The sequence below is a fragment of the Rhinatrema bivittatum genome, unplaced genomic scaffold (genome assembly GCF_901001135.1).
Source record: "Rhinatrema bivittatum unplaced genomic scaffold, aRhiBiv1.1, whole genome shotgun sequence".
NCBI lineage: Eukaryota > Metazoa > Chordata > Amphibia > Gymnophiona > Rhinatrematidae > Rhinatrema > Rhinatrema bivittatum.
In genome coordinates, this window is record NW_021820642.1 from 302918 (window position 1) to 327104 (window position 24187).

General features: G+C 42.7%; 1 protein-coding gene and 1 long non-coding RNA gene across 2 annotated transcripts; both read right to left on the reverse strand.

Moving 5' to 3' along the window:
• Nucleotides 1-1359: 1359 nt before the first annotated feature.
• LOC115081796 (gastrula zinc finger protein XlCGF26.1-like) lies at nt 1360-9801 on the reverse strand. The gene is made up of 3 exons (XM_029586170.1): nt 9728-9801; nt 1894-3702; nt 1360-1772 (listed from the first exon to the last, which is right to left on the reverse strand). Exons 2-3 carry the CDS (start codon nt 2687-2689, stop codon nt 1360-1362), a joined length of 1209 nt encoding a protein of 402 aa, XP_029442030.1. The 5' UTR covers nt 2690-3702; nt 9728-9801.
• A 3666-nt stretch (nt 9802-13467) lies between these two features.
• LOC115081800 lies at nt 13468-23305 on the reverse strand. The gene is made up of 3 exons (XR_003853876.1): nt 22719-23305; nt 22079-22205; nt 13468-19794 (listed from the first exon to the last, which is right to left on the reverse strand). It is a non-coding gene; the product is annotated as an uncharacterized LOC115081800 (long non-coding RNA).
• Between the last annotated feature and the right edge of the window lie 882 nt (nt 23306-24187).

Sequence of the window (24187 nt, forward strand, 5' to 3'; positions counted from 1 at the left end):
GCTGTGTTTCAAATAGACTGCGTTGGGAATGAACCCACAAGCAGTTAAGAGAAACATCTAACATGTTGATAGTGCTGAATCCTCAAATAAATAAAGGGAGAGGTATAAGAGAATTTTTGAGTAATATTTTAGGGGAATCGGGTCAATGCGGCAAAACTTTTTCGATAAGCTTATTGGGGCAAGCTCTGTCAACATCTCCCTGTTTTCTTCATATTTGATCTGCATTTTGCTCCGATAAGCTTCCTGCTCCAGTTCCTTTATACTGTAAACTTCAGTCAAGGAGATGATTTCAGTTTTGCTTAATTTCGCTTTAAGGAATGTTGCCTTTGTCCAAGCCAAATGTTGTTCTGATGACATCTGAGAAACTCTTCACCACAAGGAGTTCTGCTAAATCAGTATCAAAAGAATTGTACAGTTTCAAATCATCAACAAATAGTAAATGAGATACCTTCGGTAGGGGATTTACTGCTCTAAAATTAAGGGGAATTCCATAATACAAGGAATTAATGAGTACTCAGTGGATTTAATGCCAACAAAAACATTGTCTAGGCAAACACCTACTTATTGTTCCATCGTTCAAAGAATATCTTCAAGCTACAAGGAGGACAGCATTCTCCATAGTGGGTCCATCCCTTTGGAATGAGCTCCCACCCGAACTGTGTGCCATAGTAGATTATAAACAGTTTCATGTTTGTACTGTGTTGTGTACTAATGTTCTAATAGGTCACAATTGTATTTTATGATGCAGTTTTTTTACATAATGTATATATTACATACATTGTCAGTTTATTGTATTCTTTGTTGAATAAAAAGTAATTTAAAAAAGATTATAAACAGTTTCAAATAATTGAAGTCGTATTTGTTTTAACATGTTTTGTTTAATTCTGTAAGTATGTGTTTTATTGCTTAATAACATAAGTTCAGATAAGGTTCTCTTTATGAGCAGTCTATAAATGACTGTAAATAAATAAATAAATAAATAAATAAATAAGCAAGCAGTGACAGGTAATCTCCCTGGAAAATCTCTCACTGGACCTTAATATTGGAAATGTCCATCCTCATAATTCATTTGGAGTGTAGTCTGCCACATTTTCCTCATGAACTTAATGAGCTCTTATCAGTGCAGGATTTCACTCCTATGTGAATTCTCTGGTGGCTTGTGAGATGTGCCTTTCCAAAATGAATCACTTACGATTTTCAGTACATGCAAATAGTCACCAAACAGTAGATTCTCTTGTGCCTTGTGAGATCTACCCTTACTAGAAAGCTTTTACTATAGTCTGTATAGAAAATATTTTTTTCTCCTGTGTGTCTTCTCTAGTGCCTGATAAAGCCCAACTTTTCCATGAAGCTGTCACCTTACTTAGTATATGCAAATGGTTTTACACTAGTGTGGATTCTTTGGTGTGTTTTGCAATAAGTCTTTGATCTGAAGCTTTTGCCACATTCGGTACAGAAAAATGGTTTCTCTCCTGTATGTATTTTCTGGTGGCTTGTAAGGCTTGTCTTCCAACTGAAGCATTTACCACATTCAGTACAAGCAAATGGTTTTTCCTGTGTGTGTATTCTCTGATGTCTTGCAAGTTCTCCCTTTCCTATTAAACTTTTACCACACTCCGTACACAAAAATGGCTTCTCTCCTGAGTGTGTTCTCTGGTGGTTTGTAAGGCTTCTCCGCCAACGGAAGCTCTTACCACACTCAATACATGAAAATGGTTTCTCTTGTGTGTGTATTCTCTGGTGGCCTGCAAGATCTCCCTTTCCAATGAAACCTTTACCACACTCAGAACACAAAAAATGGTTTCTGTCCTGTGTGTATTCTCTGGTGGCTTGTAAGGCTTGCCTTCCAACTGAAACTCTTACCACACTCAGTACATGTAAATGGTCTCTTGCCTGTGTGGATTTTCTGGTGCCTTGCAAGTTCTCCTTTTCCAATGAAACTTTTACCACACTCATGACACACAAATGATTTTAATCCTGTATGGATTCTCTGGTGCCTTGTGAGATATGCCTTCAAACTATAGCTCTTATCACACTCAGTACATTTAAATGGTTTTTCTTTTGCGTGACTAATCTGGTGTATTATGAGTTTTGAGTAGGTACTGAAACTCTTATCACATACAATACATATAGATGGTTTTTCTTCTGTGTGGATTCTCTGGTGGCTTTTAAGGCTTTTCTTCAATCTAAATCTTTTATCACACTCACTACAAGTAAACGGTTTCTCTTCTGTGTGGATTATCTTGTGGTCTGTGAGGTATACCTGCAAACGGAAGTTTTTACCACAAACAGGACATGTAAATGGTTTCTCTCCAGTGTGAATTATCTGGTGTCTTTTTAATTGCTTGTTGAAACAGAAGCTTTTACCACATTCTGCACATTTAAATGGTTTCTCACCCGTGTGGATTCTCTGGTGCCATGTGAGATTTCCCTTCTCAATAAAGCTCTTACCACACTCAGTACACGTAAATGGTCTCTTTTCTGTGTGAATTCTCATGTGCCTTTTAAGATTTGACTTATCGCTGAAAGTTTTGCCACACTCAGTGCACGTAAATGGTTTCGCTCCAGTGTGGATTCTCAAGTGGCGTTTGAAACAAGTCTTCTGACTGAAGCTCTTTCCACACTCCAGACATGCAAATGAGCTCTCTCCTTTGTGGAATCTCTGGTGCTTTTTAAGAAGGGACTTCATATGGAACCTCTTACCACAAACTGTACATGGAAATGAGTTTTCTCCTGTGTGGATTCTTTGGTGTCTTGTGAGACATGACTGCCAACTGAAGCTTTTACCACACTCAGTACATGTAAAAGGTTTTTCTGCTGTGTGGATTCTCTGGTGGCTTGAGAAATGTGACTTCCAACAAATCTCTTACCACACTCACTACATGCAAATGGTTTCATGTCTATTTGTATTTTCTGTTGTGAGAGGTCTGTTGTCTTATAGAAACATTTTTCAGATTTAGTACGAGGTAATGGTTTCTCACCAGCAAGGGGTTTTTGGTATTTCTGAAGACTTTTCTCCAACATATATTTTATCACTTAAAATTGGCTTCTCTCCTTGGAAATTTTGGTGTCTTGAAAAATTTGCTTTCTGAATTAAGCTTTTGTCAGCAGCAAAACCTGGAAACATTCTTTCATTAGTGTAACTTTTCTTATTTTTTGTGAGGCTTTCTTTAAAAATAAGACCTATACTATATTTTGTTCTTGTACACACTCTCTTTTTTTTGTTGATTTTCTGATGATGCAACAGTTCTCTTTTCCTATTGAAAACTTTCTCAGAGTCAAATGTTAAAGGTGCCTTTCCTGTGTGGGCTCTCTCTTGATCCTGTTGTCCCTCCCCACTGACATTTTTCCCACAGACTGGTCTCTTTTCTGTGGGAGATCTCTGCTGTGATTTCAGAGTTACAGGTTCCCTGAGACATATCTGACATACTTCACATAAACATCTTTGTTCTGGTGTCTGGCTTTTCTGGTTTTCCCCTGTATGTATGCTATTTCCAGCACTTTGCCCACATAGAGCTGAGTTTCCTGTTGAGTTTCTTTGTTTCTTTTCTGTGATGGATTGATTCCAGCACTTTTCCCCCCAGTCAGAACAGGAAGAAGTATCCTCGTCATCTCTTTCTGATAACATCTTGTTCGCTTCTGGATTCTTACTGAACTCCCAGTGATGATTCCTTGTATTACTGTTTCTGGGATCATCCTTTCCTACATAAAAAGTAAACATTATGAATTATTGGAGGAGAAGGAAAGTGTTTAGGGTTTTTTTTTTATAAAAAACTGTTTTCTTCAACACAACATCGAGATTACAGTGAACAATTTCAACAAACCATTCCCCCTCCCCTCCCCAGGTATACACCAAGAAAAGGTTATAGATCGCTTAAATTATACGCCTCGAGTATTTAGGCATCTTGTTCAAAGTTATAAAGCCATCTCATGTCCCAGTCTAAAGTGCGTAAGTCTGGTTCCCATATCGCATTCTAAAGTTTTTGTGTTCTCAGGTCTGCAGTTCTGCATTCCAAACATTTGTGACTGCCACATCTCGATGTCTGTTGGAATCACAATGTTTGATTTCCTCTGCCACTCTAGTACATTGTGGGAATGTCCAGGGATATTAACATTTGGGGTGGAGGTATTTGATTGTTAGCAAACATGACTAAAAGCCTATATCCGTTCATTGTGGATTTGCCTTGTTAAATCATGTGCCTTCAGGCATGTTGCTGGGATGAGTACCTAAGTCCTCTCTGCTGGTTAAGGCTTGTCTTTTGGTGAAGTGATGCATTCTTTAGAAATGGCCAATTTCTTACATTGAGCAGTACTTATAATATTCATCCGCATCGCCTTTACCGGAGAGATTATTGTTTCTGTGTAATAGTTATAATTCTTGCAAAATCACATTTTCCGTAGATTTTTACATTAACATTGTACTAGTTCATAAACTACCCCCATCCAAATCCTTGCGCAAATCACTTTTCCACGTGGCTGCCAAAGTATCTAATATTGTATGTGTGTCTAAGTTATATAAAAACCTGTACAGCTGAGCCAGGAAGTGTCTATATTTACGACACAATCCAGAGAATTGTGCACTGTACAAGTTAGAACATGACTCTATATAATCTATCACTGTAACTAGGGTGGGCTGGGCGGGGTTACACTGGTCTGCCTAGGGTGCTACAGACCCTAAGTGAGAAAAATGTAAGTACTGGATTGCACTGAAATGCAGAATGATAATTTGCCAAACATACTGGGTTATTTTGACAAATGTGCAGAATGTCGCAGAAGTTAGAAAATGCGTGTGCAGAAGTTTCAATTTTTTGGTGCAGAATTCCCCCAGGAGTAAAAACTGCTCCAATCTGTTTTCAGAGGGCCCAATACATCCATCACCTGCATTTTATCTAGGTTCAACTTACATTCGAAGGCTAAAACCATAGTGTTTAATAATGTCAAATGCTGCAGGGAGAGATGTGGTTGCTCATGCTAGCAACAAATGGCTATCATTTGCAAAAAGTACAGGTTTTCAATATCCTCTGCGCTGTCGGTATACCGTGAACCTCCGGACTGGACTTCAGTAAAGAACAGGGTTCTAAAGATAATATGAAAAGCAAGGGCAATAATGGGCCACCTCTGCTAGTAGCTGGGGAGAGAAACAAATCTTTCCAACAGGTGCCCATTTGCCATATCACTTCCGAAGTTTATGAAGTCTAAAATGCGGCCTGCAGTCCCTACACAAAGGACCCCCATGGCACCCTTTCTGCATCACAATCCCATAACACTGGGCTTTCCACCCCCTCTATCGTGGCCGACTTCCAAAGCCATTAACATTTCCGACGATGTTCATAGTGGCCCATCTGCCCTGAAGAAACCCACCTGATCCTTGGATATCAATGCTTGAGCCTATTGTATAATTGTGGCATACAACTTAATGTCCACATTGAGACGTGAGATGGGTCGATATAACTCGTGGGCCTCAATGGCTCTTTCCCACCTTTAGGGATTGCTGTTACTATTGCTTCCCCATGCTCACTGGAAGTTTGATTGTAGGAGGGATATTAAATAGTGGCCTGGAGATCCTCACCTACATGTTTGTTTAGATTCTTGTAAAACCCAGTTGTCTAGGCCATCTGGCCCTGGGGCTTTGAGTTTAGCCAAAACTGTTTATTGCCATGGCTTATTCAAATATTGTAATTGGCTCATTTAATATTTGAACAACAGTGGCAGGCAATAATGGCAATTGAACTTTCTTCAATCAATCTTCATCTCCTTCCCCACTGCTGGTATATAACTGGTTATAAAATTATTTGCATATATCTTAGAGTGTGTAATGACCTCCCCATTCTTGCTCCAAAATGATGCCCAGTTCCTAACAAAACTGAATCCCTCTTCCTTGCACCATCGTCTCATCCATGCACTGAGATTCCGAAGCTCTGCCTGCCTCTGGGGACCTGCGCGTGAAGGGGAAGCATTCTGAGAATGCTACCCTGGAGGGTCTGGATCTCAATTTTCTACCTAAAATCCTAAATTTGGCTTCCAGAATCTCCCTACTACACTTCCCTATGTCCTTAGTACCAACATTGTACCAAGACAGCTGGCTCCTCCTCTCTCTGTGATGCAAGAGATCCATCACATTCACACCAGACAGGCACGGTTACCAAGCGATCCTCACGTCCTCCAGCCACCCATAAGAACATAAGAAATTGCCATGCTGGGTCAGACCAAGGGTCCATCAAGCCCAGCATCCTGTTCCAACAGAGGCCAAAACCAGGCCACAAGAACCTGGCAAGTACCCAAAAACTAAGAAGATCCCATGATACTGATGCAATTAATAGCAGTGGCTATTCCCTAAGTAAACTTGATTAATAGCCGTTAATGGACTTCTCCTCCAAGAACTTATTCCAAACCTTTTTGAACCCAGCTACACTAACTGCACTAACCACATCCTCTGGCAACAAATTCCAGAGCTTTAATTGTGCGTTGAGGTGAAAAAGAATTTTTCTCCGATTAGTCTTAAATGTGCTACTTGCTAACTTCATGGAATGCCCCCTAGTCCTTCTATTATTCGAAAAAGTGAAAATAACCGAGTCACATCTACTCGTTCAAGACATCTCATGATCTTAAAGACTTCTATCATATCCCCCCTCAAGCCGTCCTCTTCTCCAAGCTGAACAGCCCTAACCTCTTCAGCCTTTCCTCATAGGAAGCTGTTCCATCCCATTTATCATTTTGGTTGCCCTTCTCTGTACCTTCTCCATCGCAACTATATCTTTTTTTGAGATGCGGCGACCAGAATTGTACACAGTATTCCAAGGTGCGGTATCACATGGAGCGATATAGGCATTATGACATTTTTCGGTTCTATTAACCATTCCCTTCCTAATAATTCCTAACATTCTATTTGGCTTTTTTGACTGCTGTAGCACACTGAGCTGACGATTTTAAAGTATTATCCACTATGATGCCTAGATCTTTTTCCTGGGTGGTAGCTCCTAATATGGAACCTAACATCATGTAACTACAGCAACGGTTATTTTTCCCTATATGCAACACCTTGCACTTGTCCCACATTAAATTTCATCTGCCATTTGGATGCCCAATCTTCAAGTCTTGCAAGGTCCTCCTGCAATGTATCACAGTCTGCTTGTGATTTTAACTACTCTGAATAATTTTGTATCATCTGCAAATTTGATAACCTCACTCATCGTATTCCTTTCCAGATCATTTATATATATATTGAAAAGCACCGGTCCAAGTACAGATCCTTGAGGCACTCCACTGTTTACCCCTTTTCCACTGAGAAAATTGACCATTTAATCCTACTCTCTGTTTTCTGTCTTTAACCAGCTTGAAATCCACAAAAAGGACATCGCCTCCTATCCCATGACTTTTTAGTTTTCGTAGAAAGCCTCTCATGAGGGACTTTGTCAAACGCCTTCTGAAAATCCAAATATCAACCTTCCTAATAATCAAAATCACCAACTACAATGGCTGTCCTAACCCTTCTCTCCTGGAGTATCCTCTCGCCCGTGGAGACCTATCCCCGGGGTGAGAGGATACCACATCACCTGAGGGCAGGTCCTAGCTGCAGGATTGCTTCCTGCCTCATCAAGCTGATGCTTTCCTTCCAGGTGGACCTTTCCTCTCCAAGGCAGCACGAGAGCTGCCAGATTGGAGGTGGGACTTCTCTACTAATCCCTGAAGGTCTCTCCTCTGTATAACTCTGTCTCCCTTAGCTCCTTCCAGGTCTGTCACTCCAGCCTCCAGAGATCGGACTTCGCTTTTCTGAGGGCGAGGAGCGTTTTGCACAGAGTGCACACCTACAACCTCTCTCGCCAGTTGGGAGATAATTATGCATATTCGGTGCAAAAGACGGGAAAGCCTCTCTCTCACTGCTGGGCATACTTTCTGCATCTTAAGTTACGGATTTGTTTATCGAGTTAACATTTCTAAGGGAGTAGGGATGAAAAGCTAATCTAAAGTACTTTCAGTCTATTGATGTATTTAATATTTGTCTGACAGTGACCCTCAAAACACTACAATTAATGAAGATATTAATTTCCCGCCTTATTAACTCTCGGTAAATCTGTGCTGAATGTATAGTAAGGAATATAAGGGGCGGGGGGGGTGCATCTTAAGCATTGTGCTTCGAACCACGTGGTTCAGGCCCTGGCAGGAAAGAAGGGAGGACTCACCGGAGACACTGCAAGGCTGCTGGGCCTTCACAGGAGCTGGTGAGTGAGGGGTCTGGGGAGATCAGGGAGAAAGTTAACTGGCGGGCAAGAGAAGACTGAACCGGATGGGGATCAAGAGGGAGGCAGTGAGGGAACCAGGGGATGTGGGGGAGCGAGCAAATGAACTGGGGTGGGGGAGGAAGTAAATCTGGGTGAACGGGGGGGGGGGGGGGGGAGGCGGAGAAAACCAGGGGGAGGGAGGGGCTTGGGAGGTGGAAGTAAACCAGGGGGAGTTCAGAATTCATGGGGGAACCAGGGTGACTGAATGGCTGGTGGGGGGAAACCAGGGTTTGTGAAGGGTTAATTGAGGGTGATGGTGGAGGGAACTAGGGGGAGGGAGAGGATCAGATGGGAGGAGGGAGTAAAAGAGGGAGAGTGATTGGGGGGGGGAAATGAGTGAAGCAGGAAAAGTGGGGGAGTGAGTGAACTAGGAATGGGGGAGTAAATCAGGGTTAGTAGGGGTTCATGGGGGACCCAGGATGACTGAAGGGTTTGTGAGGAGGAGGGGGGGGGGGGGGGACCAGGGTGCGTGAGGGGATTGGATGAAGGAGGAAATGAAAGAAAGAAAGTGGGGGATCAAAGGGGCATTTGGAAGAGGCGATAAAGGAAAGAGGGAATGGGGATCTGATTCCCCTAGTCAGTAGTATCTTCAACACCTAGCGACAGCAACACCAGCAGATTATGGCTGTGTCCAGGTTTCCAGAGTCCTGGCACAATGCCCACAACTTCTCACAGTCACTTCCAGGAAGGCCACATCACTGGAGCTGGGCTTCTACCACACTACACAACTCAGCTAACCTCTGCCCTTTCTTCCCTGTCTCTAGGTGGTCTTATCGCTTTGCATGAGGAGGCCTGAGCCAGCCTCAGAGGCCAACTTACCGCAAACCTGCCTGGAATATCTCAGTCTTCTCTGCCTTCTCACCAACAGCTGAGAGAGGTTATCCACTCAAAGCCGACCACAGGATCCCCCTGGTACATCCACAGACTGCAAACAGGAACCACATGGCAGACCAAGGCCGTGACTGATACAACTTTTCATCTGCCTGGACAGAGCAGGGGAATGTCTTCCCTACGACCCAACAATAGTCTGTGATGATTTAGTGGTGTCTGATAAGTCTCTGCGCAAAAGACAGCATGAGACAGGGTGCACAGAACTACGAAGCAGGGGTTTTTTTTTTCCTTCCTTTAAAATGTGTCTAGAAATCAAGATGGATTCTCAATTGTACTACATTCCCCAGACTCCTGGCTTTCTGAGTTCAGGTGGAATCTGAGGTAAGGACCCGAGTCTCATGACTCACAGAATTGCAGTCTCCGCTGTTACTTCATCAGGCACTGTGGATAATTTTTAGTGACATTTCACTCAGGCTTTATTTTCAGCAGCTTTCATGTGAGCGATTAGAGAGCTCTCCAGTGGAGGTTGTGCAGGGTCTCTGCAGTTCCCAGCTGCTCCTTCCACTCTTCCTCTCAGCAAGTTTTAACCCCCTGGTCCCTCTTATGCCTGCAATCACCTGAGCAGCTGCTTCTCCCAGTTTCTCTTTCCTCTGATCCGGCTCATCCCTGATGTACGGCTCCTTCCCCTCGTGCCAATGCGTAAGATAATATCAGGGGTGACAAGGAGGGGACAGTCGGGAGCCTGTCCTGGGGTGAGAACGCTGCATTAGCTCTCCCACAATCATTTTCATATGCGTGAGCCTCATGACACCCAGAATATCTGGAATAAGGTGGAGGAAACAAACTCACCATGCTCACCACGGATTGTCAGCTCAGAGGAAAGGCAGGAAGCCAAAAACAAGTCCCCCGCGTATGAAAAAACTTTCAAGTCTCTCACGCACTCCAACTCCAGAGGACTCAATGGGAAAAGAAAGTGAGCCATTCGGATTTTATGGCACTCTCTCATCACCACACTCTGTGGCTGTCCCCTCTCTCTTCAAAAGCCTTTCCCCCCCCCAGTCAGCATCTCTGGCACTCTCTCACCCCTTGTCTGCTCCAGTCCACACCTGCCTGGCTCACTTCACTTCCCATCACCTCCTTGATTTTTTTGTTTCACACACTCTCCCTTGTTCTCTCACACTCCCTCCTAACCCTGTCCCAGAACTCTCACTCTCCGTCTACTCCCCCTCCCCTCATTTCTCTCTCACTATTTATTTATTTATTTAACATTTTTATATACCGACCTTCATGAAAAGATTCATATCAGATCAGTTTACATGGAACGTAGGGACTAACTAAATAAATAACCATATAACAAAAAGGCAATAGCAAGTTACATATAACAAGGGTATCGAACTTGGGGGGCTAGAGTAGCCGGGAAGTAGAAGTACAGCAAAAACCTAGAGGGTAGATATATATGTATACTGAGAATGGTCCGAGTGACTAGTTAGTGGGGTGGATCCTGGTTGGGAGGTATGTTGGCATTTTAGAGATTAGGGGAAGGCTTGGAGGAAAAGTCAGGGTTTAAGTTTTTTTCAGAAGGTTAGAAGGCAGGGTTCCATTCTTAGGTCATTCGGTAGCTTGTTCCAAATGAGTGGGCCCGCTGTGGAGAATGCACAATCTTTGATGGAATTTAGGCGTGTGTATTTATTTGGAGGGACTTGTAGAGTTCCTTTGTATGCATCTCTGATGGGTCTTGCAGATGCGTAGAGTTGGAATGGGATCTGAAGGTCTAATGGTAGTTGATGGTTTTGTGGATTATGGTGAGTGCCTTGTGTAAGATTCTGAATTTTATTGGCAGCCAGGGTAGGTTTCGTAGTATGGGAGTGATGTGGGCTCCCCGGTTGGTGTTGGTTAAGACTCTAGCTGCTGCGTTCTGGAGCATCTGTAGTGGTTTGGTGGCGGAAACGGGTAGCCCCAGGAGGAGAGCATTGCAATAGTCAGTTTTGGAGAACAGCGTTGACTGTAGGACTGTTCTGAAGTCCTGGAAATGAAGAAGGGGTTTGAGTCTTTTCAGAACTTGAAGCTTATAGAAACAGATGTCACACATACTGGGAAAATTGCCTCAAGTCCATTAATCACCTCCTCTCCAGCCTGAACCTGGTTCTCAATACAGCCAAGACTGAAATCCTTCTAATCTCCCCCGATCACTCGGCCCGGACAGATCAGACACTCCCCAACTCCCGGATCACACAAGTAAGAGATCTAGGAGTAATCCTCGATAACCATTTGAATCTAAAGAAATCCATCAACAACACCACTAAGGACCACTATTCCGCCAATCCAAAAGTCTTTGTGGTTTACATCATGACCCACAATCGTACAGAGTCAACATAATCAAGCTGTGCAAAACATAGTACAACACAATAATCAAAAGAGCTGTAATGCAAATTGATTTCCATAACTCCAAAAGTGTCACCAACACCAGCGGGCCTCTATCCACATTAGATCGGGGATAAACCCAGCTGGCAGACGTTTTGGTAATGAAGCCTCCCATCTGGCTTCCCACTGTGTCTTGGGAATACAAGAACATAAGATATGCCACACTGGGAGGGTCCATCAAGCCCCAGCATCCTATTTACAACATTGGCCAACCCAGGTTACAAGTACCTGGCAAGTACCCAAACATTAAACAGAACCCATGCTACTAAATGTCAGTAATAGCAGTGGCTATTCACTAATGGGCAGATTTTAAATGCCCAGCGTGCGTAAATTCCGGCCTTATGCACGCCGGGAGAATCTTCCCAGAGGCCTGGCCACAGGCGTAAAGGCCGGTATGTGCTCAAGTACCGGGCCTGTTGGAAAGGACAGGCCGGAGGGCGAGTTAGGACAGCGCCATTGTTCACTGTGCCGGCGCACGCAACTCACTTCTGCTCCTGAGCTGAAGTAAGTTGTGCAAAGAAGGTTAAAACAAAAAATTAATAAAGTTTTTAGATTTAAGGGTTGGGGAGGAGAGGGGAAGGGAAGGGAGGTTAGGGTAGGGGATAGGGAAGTTCCCTCCCAGTCCGCTCCTTAATTGGAGTGGACTGGGAGGAAACTGGGTGAATGGCAAAATGCGTTGCTGAGCAAGGTATGCAAAAATCCTCCCCCCCCCTTGCGCGCACTGCGAGCATATGCGCACACAGATTACAAAATACAGCACGCATGGCCCATCGATTTTAACATGCGCATGCATATTATAAAATCGGTGCATCCAGATATTAAAATCTACCCTTAAGTCAACTTGATTAATAGCAGTTTATGGACTTCTCCGCCAGGAACTTAAGCAAACCTTTTTTAAACCCAGTTGCACTAACTGCCCTAACCACATCCTCTGGCAATGAATTCCAGAGCTTAATTCTGCATTGAGTGAAAAGGAATTTTCTCTGATTTGTTATAAATGTGCTACTTGCTAACTTCATGGAGTGCCCCCTAGTCCTTCTATTATCCGAAAGAGTAAATAACTGATTCACATTTACCCATTTTAGTCCTCTCATGATTTTAAACACCTCTATCATATCCCCCCTCAGCCGTCTCTTCTCCAAGCTGAAAAGTCCTAACCTCTTTAGTCTTTCCTCATAGGGGAGTTGTTCCATTCCCCTTATCATTTTGGTAGCCCTTCTCTGTACCTTCTCCATCGCAATTATATCTTTTTTGAAATGTGGTGACCAGAATTGTACCCAGTATTCAAGGTGCGGTCTCACCATGAAGCGATACAGAGGCATTATGACATTTTCTGTTTTATTCACCATTCCTTTTCTAATAATTCCCAACATTCTGTTTGCTTTTTTGACTGCCGCAGCACACTGAGCCGACGATTTCAATGTGTTATCCACTATGACACCTAGATCTCTTTCTTGGGTTGTAGCACCTAATATGGAACCCAACATTGTGTAATTATAGCATGGGTTATTTTTCCTTATATGCATCACCTTGCACTTGTCCACATTAAATTTCATCTGCCATTTGGATGCCCAATTTTCCAGTCTCACAAGGTCCTCCTGCAATTTATCACAATCCGCTTGTGATTTAACTACTCTGAACAATTTTGTGTCATCCGCAAATTTGATAACCGCACTCGTCGTATTCCTTTCCAGATCATTTATATATATTGAAAAGCACCGGTCCAAATACAGATCCCTGAGGCACTCCAGTTTTCTTTTTTCACTGAGAACCTGACCATTTAATTCTACTCTTTTTTCCTGTCATTTAACCAGTTGTAGTCCATGAAGGACATTGCTTCCTATCCCATGAATTTTAGTTTCATATTAGAAGCCTCTCATGAGGGACTTTGTCAAACACTTTCTGAAAATCCAAAAACACCACATCTACCCATTCATCTTTATCCACCTGTTTATTAACCCCTTCAGAAAATGTAGCAGGGAGGGTCACGTGACGCATGGTTAGCATGCAGAAACCAAAACAGCAGTGCTCCCCAGGCCTATTTAAAACATCAAGAAAAAAAGTGAGATTTTGGCGAAGAACAATGGTGAAAGTTAACAAGGAATCGCGGGGAAGTCCCTGCTGGCATTATGACCTGAAAAGTTCTCTAAACCGCCAGGCAAAACAAATTTAAAACCTTTGGGAAGTAGCAGCCTAGGAGAGGAGTCTGCATTGGAGGAGGAATGGCCTGTACCTGCAACTCCTATGGATACCGCAAAAGCTCAAACATCTCTTGTAGCGTGGTTTTCAGAAAAACTTACCTCTAATATTAATAGCAAATTGCAGAGGTCTCGACTCGGCAGGAAAATTCGGCGAAGCTTCTGAAGACAGGAGCCGCCGAAAAAAACATTCAAATTGTGGGCCTTCCCAAGCAGACGAGGGAGTGCATGCGCTTAATTTTTTATTTTTTTTTTGCATAATGGATACCTGAAGTGCTCATCCTGGAAACCAAGGACGGTCACCTAAAGATCGAGCAGGCACAAAGAGCTTTAGTTCTCCCACCGACCCACGGTGGCAGGCCGCTAGCAGTTGAGTCTACAATTTCATCACTACATGAACAAGGTCCATGCAAGCGTGCAGAAGAGAGCAAGTTTTGTCAAGATTAAAAAACCACTGAGGCAGCGCGGGTATATATACGCCCTCCTGTATCCAGCGAGCTGAAAATGTTTGGCGCTCAGTAAGAACATATTTTTTGATGCAGTTGAAGCCACGCAGCACTTCGTGGTTGAAGCAGGAGAACCTTTGTCTCAGAGCGGAACGTCGATGAGCCATGGTTAGACTAACTGGTAGTGAAGCTCTTGTTTATTCTTTTATGCCCAATTATCCTTTGGGGATCTCCTGGGACTGACTATATGAGTGACTGGCCTGGGATGTCCGAGCCCTTTGACCCTCGCCTCTTGGGAATGAAGTCAAGAGGACCCTTTGTTAGCGGATAATCCTGTTTTTGTTTTTCCAATTGGTTTTTTTTTTATGATATTGTATTTTTTTATTCTGGCAGTGATACTGGGGGATGTGTGAGAGAATTGCTTTAAGTGTGCTGTGACATTGCAAAATAGCTGGCAGAGTTGCTGGCGTGTATGGGCCACAAAAAAATGGAGACGGCAGAGGAGACTTTCTCAACTTGACCACATGACCCAAGATAACTTTTACTTTTCCCATCCTTCGGTCTGGCATATGTTCTACTGGGGGACTTATTGGAACTACGGTCTCATTGTACTAATTGTTATATAGAATTTTGCGGTATTCTATCGATTTTTCCCCTCTTTATTTTTGTCATTATTTTTTTGGTAGCTACAGAGCATACTTGTCTTGTTTTGTGCTTAGAGTTGCAAAGCTGGTGCCCAGGTTGTGATGTTTTCCCCACTGGGCACTAAGCTTTGTTCAAATTGCAGACAGTGGATGGTCTTTTCGTCTTCTATTGTGTGTTGTTCATTAAGGAGCTGGAGCACTGGTTGGGAGGAGGAGGGAGTGGAAGGGGGATAGGGAAGAGATTAGGGGGAGGAGGGGAGCGAAGAAATTCACACCAAAGCCAAGAGTTTTGGAGGTTGAAGATATGTAGATGGTTCACAAAAATGATCTTTCAGAAGCCGCTGTTGCTTTATTGAATTGTATTGCCTATGTCATCACATACGATGGGAATATTAGAGGAGTGAGTTAAGATGTACCGTGATTTAAAGATAGTTCTCTGAATGTTCAGGGAATTTCCTCACCAGTGAAAAAGGTCTAGAACTATTCAATATATTAAAAAAACTATGTGCGTCAATTGCATTTTTGCAAGAAACGCATTTAGTGGCTAAAGAGCATGAACAATTGAAAAGGTCCTGGGTGGGTGTGGGAACTTATTTTAAGCAACTACTTAGCTTACGTGAAGAATTTTGTACCACAATAGAAAGAAATGTAGTATAGAAACACTGATATTATGAGTGTAATTATTTGATATAAGGCCTATAAGTTCTAAGAATAAATATGACATTTTTCCTAGCCTGTCTGTAACAAAAAACAAGTCATGAGATCAGATATATTAAGTAGCAGTTATTCATGAGGCTAACTGTGCAGAAATCAGAGAAAACAGTACAGTAGTCTCTTGGCCACACCTAATTATTTGCTGATATGATAAGGACAGACAGTTGGGGGCTTCAAGAACACATGGGAGTAGCCCAGAGTAAAGATTGAATCTAGGACAAAGGTCAGCAGAATCAACATAAAAGACCTACTTCAAGCTGTTTGAAATCAGAGAAAGAACAGATCAGAGGAAATGCTTTTGGACAATACAGTGGTTAATGAAGTGCCTGAAGACTGTTCCTGGTTTCCCGGTGCTGTGTTCCTGTATTCCAAAGATATCTCGAACCCGCATTGGGAATTGTGAGAGGAAGTATTTATATGCATATTCCTTAATGCAAACTCTAATCTTGTATCTTTTATTGCTTATTCCCAAACTTATAAGTAAAACTTCTATACTTGTGTTGTGTAATCTATGACAAAATAATAATCAATTTTCCTACTCACTACAGTGGGTCAAATGTAGCAGCTTCCTCACTCCTCCCACTGCAAGTTCATCTAACAAGATTTGACCTGGACAGCTACCAGGGCAGACTTTTGGCCAGACATCACATATGTGGCTGTGTGTAGTCAGTCTGACTTTTACAGTCATTTGAGCAAGATTCTTCTAGAATTTGATACTACAAGATTGGGGGGGGGGGGGAAGACTGGAACCTGTGGTGTCAATCTACTTGCTCACCACTCTCGCACGCATGTAGCTAGCAGTGAAGCAAAGGGAGGTCTTATGAACCTTATGCAACTGTTTAATTTGGTGGATATCTGGCAAGAGCAGAACAGCAATGGCAAAATTATACTTTGTTTTCCCACAGACATCAAACCTATAGCTGTATTGATTATTTATTATGTAATAGAATGCAGGCAACCACAATGCTAGATGCAGATATTTTATGAAGTACTGCATCAGATCACTATGCAGGTTCAATTACGTTTGGATTAAGTCCAATTCAGGGAGGGTATAACCATGGAGATTAAATGCTTCTTTACTGGAAAGGAAGGATTTTAGGGAAAAAAAATGAGTGATAGTGATCTGGGATTAATGAACTTCATAACCCTCCTGAGGAGTTCAGCCCCATGTTAAGGTGGGAGGCTCTTAAGGTGGTGGTTAGAGGAGCTATAATATCTTATGCAAGTCATTTAAACCAACATAGGCAAAAGGAACAAAAGATTTAGAAACTAAGGTGAAAACTTTGGAACAAAAAAATTGAAACAGTTACAGATTTTGAAAACCAAAAAGGTTCGTTATTCTAAACATGAATATGAGGGGGAAAGGCGAGATCCTTATTGTCAAAAATGATTAGAGCAAAGCAGGAAACTTCTGTTATTTATGGTATAAGGGATGCATCGGGGGAATATTAAACATTTGCCTTCTGAAATCAATAAGCAGTTTGCCGCAGATTTTTCCATGCTATACAGAGCCCAGCGTGAGCCAGACAAAGGTGAGATTTTCTGGAACCTCTAGGGCTACCAAAGCTTACTAAGGAGAAAGTCACTGAGTTCAAAGCCCCCATTACAGGGAATGAGGTCCTTCGGGCGATAAAAACATGGGCGGGCAGTAAAAGCCCAATGGCTTTCCAAGTGAGTTTTATGAAGCCTTCACGGATCTGGTTGTCCCTCATTTGAGCGTGCTATTTAACCACCTGCGCATCCCTGGGGCGGAGGTGGGGACTTTGACAGAAGCTCTCGTTGTATTGCTATATAAAAGACCTAAAGGACCACTTGGAATGCTCCTCATCTAGACCGATATCATTGATCAATGCCGATATGAAGGAGCTGGCTAAAATCCTTCCGCTTAAGCTGGCTGCCAACCCTCATTCACCCGGATCAGACTGGTTTTCTGAAAGGACATTTGTCAACTAACAATACACGACGCTTATTTAATATTCTACATATTTCTAAAAAGAAATTGGCAGGAGCAATTCTATCAGTTGACACAGCTATAGCATTTGATAGGGGGTCATGGCCCTTTATGTTTATGGTGCTGGGGCATTTTCGATTCCCAGAGGCATTTATGTTTTGGATACGGGCTCTATAGTCAGGGCCGAGGGCTAGAGTAGTCTTTGGGGGGGGGGGGGTGATCTGCCCGTTCAGTATTAAGAGGGGAACAAGGCAGGGGGGCCCCCTATCCACTTATTTATTTAATTTGGTGACAGAACCATTGGCTCGGGCTATTCAAACCTCTAAGACTATTCAGGGAATAAAACTGGGAAGAGGTCATCACAAGGTCTCACTTTATGCAGATGATGGACTTTTATATTTCATGGATATTTCAAAATCTATTCTTGCTTTGAGGGAATTGTTGGACTATTATGGATCATTGTGCTCCACTATTAATGAAAATAATAAAAGATGTAGCGAGGTGGACCCAACTCTCCATTTCATTGCTGGGTAGGGTCAATGTTATAAAATTGGCTGTACTGCCTCGTCTAGTATATCGCTTTATGCATTTGCCATGGAGTTGATGATTTACTGATCTCAGTCTCTGCACTGGGGCAAATGAGACAGGAGAATGGATTTTCTAGGAGTTATCTGTTGAAAAAGAGTGGTTTAAACAGAGAGATGTGGAAGGAATTAGGAATAATAAGATTTTGTAGGTCACCGGGTTAAGTTGTTTTATGATCTGATAAGGCCTGACAAACTTAGAAGAAAATCAGAAGGAGGGTACCTAGAATTGGATGTTTGTAGTGCTGAGCCAAATCTTATCTCCAGCAGCAAACTGAGGCACCAGTCTATACTTTCTGTCAGCACTCCTTTTGTAATGGTTGGCTGCTCTCATGAAGAGAATCTGTGTTCTCTCAAATCTCTTTCAAATTGGAAGAGATGAGATCTGCTGCTGGAGTCTCTGTGGACAACTACTACTTAACATTTTTATAGTGCTACACTATGTAAGCAGCGCTGTTCAAACACAAAAAAAAGACAGTCCCTACTCAATAGAGCTGGCAATCTAATCAGAACAAGAGACTTGGGATACTTTATTCAGTAAGATAATGGTTAAGAAAAGAAAGTTAGTTAAAAGGCAAAAAGCAAACAATCAGGCCTAAGATTTAAAAGCAGCTTCAAAAAGGTGGGTCTTTAGATGGGATTTAAACATGGCACGAGAGGGAGCATGCGCTCCAGTTAAGGAAGACTATTCAAAGGATACGGCGTAGCCAGGTGGAAAGCACTGAGTCAGGAGTTGGAGGTAGAGGAGAAGGGTACAGATAGAAGTGACTTGTCTAATGAGTGGAGTGCACAAGGAGGGGTGTAGAGAGAGATAAGAGAGGAGAGGTAAGGAGAAGCTGCAGAGTGAAGGCATTTGAAGGTGAGAAAGAGAGGCCTGAACAATATGTGAGATGCATACATATTTCATTTCATTTATTAAAACTTAATATCCTGCTTGATAAAACTTGTTACCCAAGAGGATGTTAGGATGTTTGTTGTACACAATGTAAAATGGGGAGGACCCAGAGGATTCACTCACTTGATTATTGTAACAAAACTCGGCTCATGGGAGCACTTGTATCCCGTCATCTTGCCTGGCTGATATATAGGATCTAAGGAATTTCTTGAGGATCTGGTTAACCCTCTCCTTTTGGCCATTAGATTAGGGATGATATGTCGATGAGAAGTCTAATGTCAAATTTTTTATAGAGGGCACACCAAAACCTTGATGTAAATTTGTACTCCTTGGTCACTGACAATATGTTTTTTAGGCCTGTGTAACGAGAATGCATGTTGTAAAAAATGATTGGGGAAGCTCAGGGCTATAGATAGGGTTGTAAGATGAACAAAATGGGCCATCTTGGAAAATCGATCGATGACTACTAAGATAGCAGTATGCCCAGAGAAGGGGAGGGGGGTAAGATCTGTAAAGAAATCCACAGGCTGATGAGTCCAGGGTTTCTGAGATACTGGTAAAGAATGGAGTAGGCCAAGAGGTCATGGATGAGCAGTCTTATTTTGTGCACAGTTAGTGCAGGAGGATACATAGTCACATACATACTTGCCTAAACTGGGCCACCAGTAGTTGCAGGAGATTAGGTCTAAGGTTTTACAAATTCCCTGGTGACCAGTCAGTTTAGCATCATGAGCCCATTTCAAGATTTTCCTTCAATGAGGTTTCAGTACAAAAGTCTTTCCTGGAGGGATTCCAGTGGTACCACAGGGTGACTGCATTAACCTTGGCCAGCTGTGGAAAAATTATTTAAGGAGTTATTTAATTTACGTGAAGAATTTTGTAACACGATAGAAATTAGTAGAGCAAAGATAATCACTAATATTGCTAGTGTAATTGCTTGACATCAAGCCTATAAGTTCTGAGAATACATATGCTTTTTCGCTTACTTTTTAACAAGAAACAAGTCATGAGATCAGATATATTAACAAACAGTTTCTCAGTAGGCTAATGGTGCAACTATCAGGGAACAGGACAGTAGCAACTTAGCCACACCTAACTGTTGCTGATATGATTAGACAGACAGTTGAAACCTCAGCAGATGACAGGAACATTTCGGAGAGGCCCATAGAAGAAACAGGGACACAGGCCAGAAGAATTAACATAAAAAGACCAACTTCAAACTGTTTGTAAGCAGAGAAAGAACAGACCAGAAGAAAAGCTTGTGGATATTAAGTGCACGATGAACTGTTCCTGATTTCCCAGTGCTGTGATTCTATTTTTCCAAGATATGTAAGACTCACACTGGAAGCTGTGAGGGGAAGTATCTTTATATATATTCTTAATGCAAAGATCTAATCTTGTATGCTTTTATTGCTTATTCACAGACTTATAATAAAAACTTCTATGCTTATAAATAAGTGTGTTATGTATTCTGTTACATATAATATATTACTCAGCTCACCTTTTACACCAGCTCAAGAAGATAGTGAGGATCACTGTAAATCGCAGGGTCAAAAAATCTAGAAAGAGCATCAGCGTTAACGTTTTTTTGCAGCCGGCCAGTAGGTTAAACCGGGCAAAGAACAAGGACCATCTAGCTTATCGCGGGTTGTGTCTTCTGGCAGTATGGAGATATACCAGATTCTTAAAGGCCAGTGAAGCTGGTAAAGGGATGCAAGGTGTCCTCCAATACAATTGCCACTTTTTCATCACTAGTTTAACAGCAAGCAGCTCTCAATTGCCAATGCTGTAATTTCTTTCTTCTGAGAATTTTTTAGAATAGAAGGCACAGGGTAACAATTTGCCATTACTGGAGGACAGAGAGAATAGTACCCATGCCCATAGAGGTGGAATTGACTTCTAAGAAAAGGTCATGTGGTGTCAGGTCTTTGAAGAACAGGTTTGGAAAGGAAGGCAGATTTCAGGAGGGCAAATGCTTGAGATGCTTCTAGTGGCCAGTTCTTGGTATTAGTCCCTCTTTTAGCAAGGGTGGTGAAAGCAGCAATAAGAATACAATGATGGATGAAATATCTGTAATAACTAGCAAATCCTAGAAAGCACTGAACTGCCTTGAGACCTAGTGGCTTCAGAAGTAGAAAACAAACAAGGATCAGGGCAGGAGCTATCCGAGGGCAGCAAAATGTCAAGCCTCATGAAGCTACCCATCTCCCCTTGTAGTTGGTTTTTGGGTTTTGTGATAAAATATAAAAGACTGAAGGGACCCTGCATGGATGCATGGCATGATGGCATGCCAGTGAGACATGGTGAAAGTTCTAGAAACTATGACATAAGTTTTCTGTATCGGGCTTCACTGAATGATGTCACCCAAGTGCGAAAACTGACATCCTGCTGTCCTTGAACACCTGTTACACGTAAGCAACTCTGCTAGATCCAGGATGATGATCAGAACTCAAAGGATGGTGGAAGAGGAAAAGAAAATGTAAGAAACAGTGGATAGATGAGAAAGGGAAAGAGAAATGAGAAGAGGATAAGGAGGAAGGGGATTTAAAATGCTGAAAGAGAGAAAGGGAGGAAACAGAAATGGGGTAAATAGCAGGAGGAAGGAGAAAATAAGTGGATTGGAAATGGGAGAAGAACAGAGAGGCATCCCAGAGTGGGGGGCAAAGTTGAGGGATAATTTAGGCCTGAGAGAGGAGAAAACAGATCCAGAACCAGAATGAAGAAAAAAATGAACTTTGAGAATTGGGTTTTGAGGGAGGGAGTATCCAAGACTAGAAGGCTTGGAGAGCAGAATCGCATCTTTCACGTCCTCTTTTAACCAGGCACAAATTCCCTTTCACCACACACCTCCAGTGCTAGTTAACTTGCTAATTTCTCTCACATATACCATACATTCATTGCCTTCCCCATTCCCTATTGCTGATTCCCTTCCTCCCACGTAATGTTCATTCTCACCTCCACCAGTTGAGCCCCTTAATTGATCACCTCACCCCTGCATGCATACAGCTGACAGGATGCAACATGAATACTTCAACACTCGCTTACACACTCATGCTCAGTACGGTTATTCATTATGTATCAGATCTTCTGAAAATAATGTAAAATTACCCCTTACCCAATGAGCTGAGCGTCTGATAATTCTCCTTCATCACATCCTTGTAAAACTCTTTCTGCTCTTCTTCTAAATACTCCCACTCCTCCTGGGAGAAATAGATAGCGATGTCCTCAAAAGTTACTGAGACCTGAAATACATACCCTTCCATATTCAGTACCTTATGCATCATCTACATCAGGAGAGTTTACAGCGCTGGGGCTGAACAGGGCACGTGGGAGAGTTTTCTAGGTGTAAATATAATTAATTTATAAATGTATGTATTTCATCTTAAGTTCTGCAAACCCTGATCCAATCATTCAACATGGATCACAATAAAGCATGCAAAAATCAACATAAAACAAAAATGACAAGTTAAATGAATAAGTACAAAACAGTTTTAGTCAACATATAATACATAATTCACAGTCACATAGCACAGTCTCAGAACAGGATTACAACTGCAAACCAGTTACACAAAGAACCCGGGACACAAAATCTCATTTTGAGGGGGGACTCCTAATCCTCCTCTCTCCTTATACTTAAGACGGTGCCTTTTCTGTGCCCCAGGTCTTAAGTCAGGGCTGACTCTGCAGTGTCCCAGGTTAGAAAGCTGCAGCAGGGTTTGTACGGAGAGGGCAGGAAGTTAGGGGCAATCTCCTACCTGAGCAGAAGCTCCTGCAGACATTTTTTTTCGCTACGTTTGCTGCTTTCAGGATTAGAAATTAATACGGGGCTCGTTCTTAGGTTCGGAAAGAGGCGAGAGCCTCTTGAATGCTAGAGAAGGGAGGGAGAAAGCAGGAACTACAGGAAGGAAAAATGTTGTTTTCCTTTCTTGTTTGTATTGTCAACAGTCTGTGTCCTCAGTATGAAGCTCCACATGCACCGCCCTCTAGTGATGTCATCAGTCTGTGCCCTCAGTGTGAAGCTCCACATGCACCCGCCCTCTAGTGATGTCATCAGTCTGTGCCCTCAGTGTGAAGCTCCGCACGCACCTCCCTCTAGTGATGTCATCAGTCTGTGCCCTCTGTATGAATCTTCGCACGCACCGCCTTCTAGTGATATCATTAGTTTGTGCCCTCACTGTGAAGCTCCGCACATCTAGTGATGTCATCAGTCTGTGCTCTCAGTATGAAGCTCCGCACGACTCTCTCTTTTATATCATCAGTCCATGCACTCAGTGTGAAGCTCCGCACGCACCCGCCCTCTAGTGATGTAATCAGTCTGTGCCCCCAGTGTGAAGCTCCGCACATCTAGTGATGTCATCAGTCTGTGCCCTGAGTAGGACGCTCCGCACGATCCCCTCTAGTATATCATCAGTCTATGCCCTCAGTGAGAAGCGCCGCACGCACCTCCCTCTAGTGATGTAATCAGTCTGTGCCCCCAGTGTGAAGCTCCGCACATCTAGTGATGTAATCAGTCTGTGCCCCCAGTGTGAAGCTCCGCACATCTAGTGATGTCATCAGTCTGTGCCCTCAGTGTGAAGCTCCGCACATCTAGTGGTCATCAGTCTGTGCCCTGAGTAGGAAGCTCTGCACTATCCCCTCTAGTATATCATCAGTCTATGCGCTCAGTGTGAAGCTCCGCACGACTCTCTCTTTTATATCATCAGTCTGTTCTGTCAGTAAGGAGGTCCAGACAACTGATCCGCAAAGATAGACTTTTATTGCCAGCAAGATGCAGCTAAGACAACGGCTTAGTACAACTGCATGCCACGCCCCCTCTGGAGCAAACCTTTATACATTTTACAGTTCTTATCTTTCACACATGCGTTCTGGTTTTGCTGAACAAACATTTTACAAACTGCTGAGCAAGCAATAGCTAGCGTGGTCTCTAGTAGGTGTAGCTTATGATCAGACTATTGTTTCGTCATTTAATTGACGGGTTAGACATTCGCGATAGCGTTCGTATTAATACAATACAAAATATAAATCCAAAATGGAGTTACGTTCACTAAACGTTAGTGCGTAAGTACGTCATTACGTATTAGGTTCCGTTTGCGTTGCAAATGTTAGTAAATCAAAAATGGCTGTGCGTTTCACTGCAGCATGATGAGACGAGAGGCGTCACAGCTGTGCATTGTTCAGGGGTTCATGGAATCGAACTCCTTCATTCCCCCCTTTGATACTTCAA

Coding starts and splice junctions, on each gene's coding strand:
- LOC115081796 (XM_029586170.1), bottom strand. CDS start 2,689: ATGAAGTCCCTTCTTAAAAAGCACCAGAGATTCCACAAAGGAGAGAGC. Junction 1,773..1,893: donor GCACCAGAAAATCCACACAG/GCAAGAGACCAT, acceptor AGTGTGGTAAAG/GTTTCATTGGAAAGGGAGAT.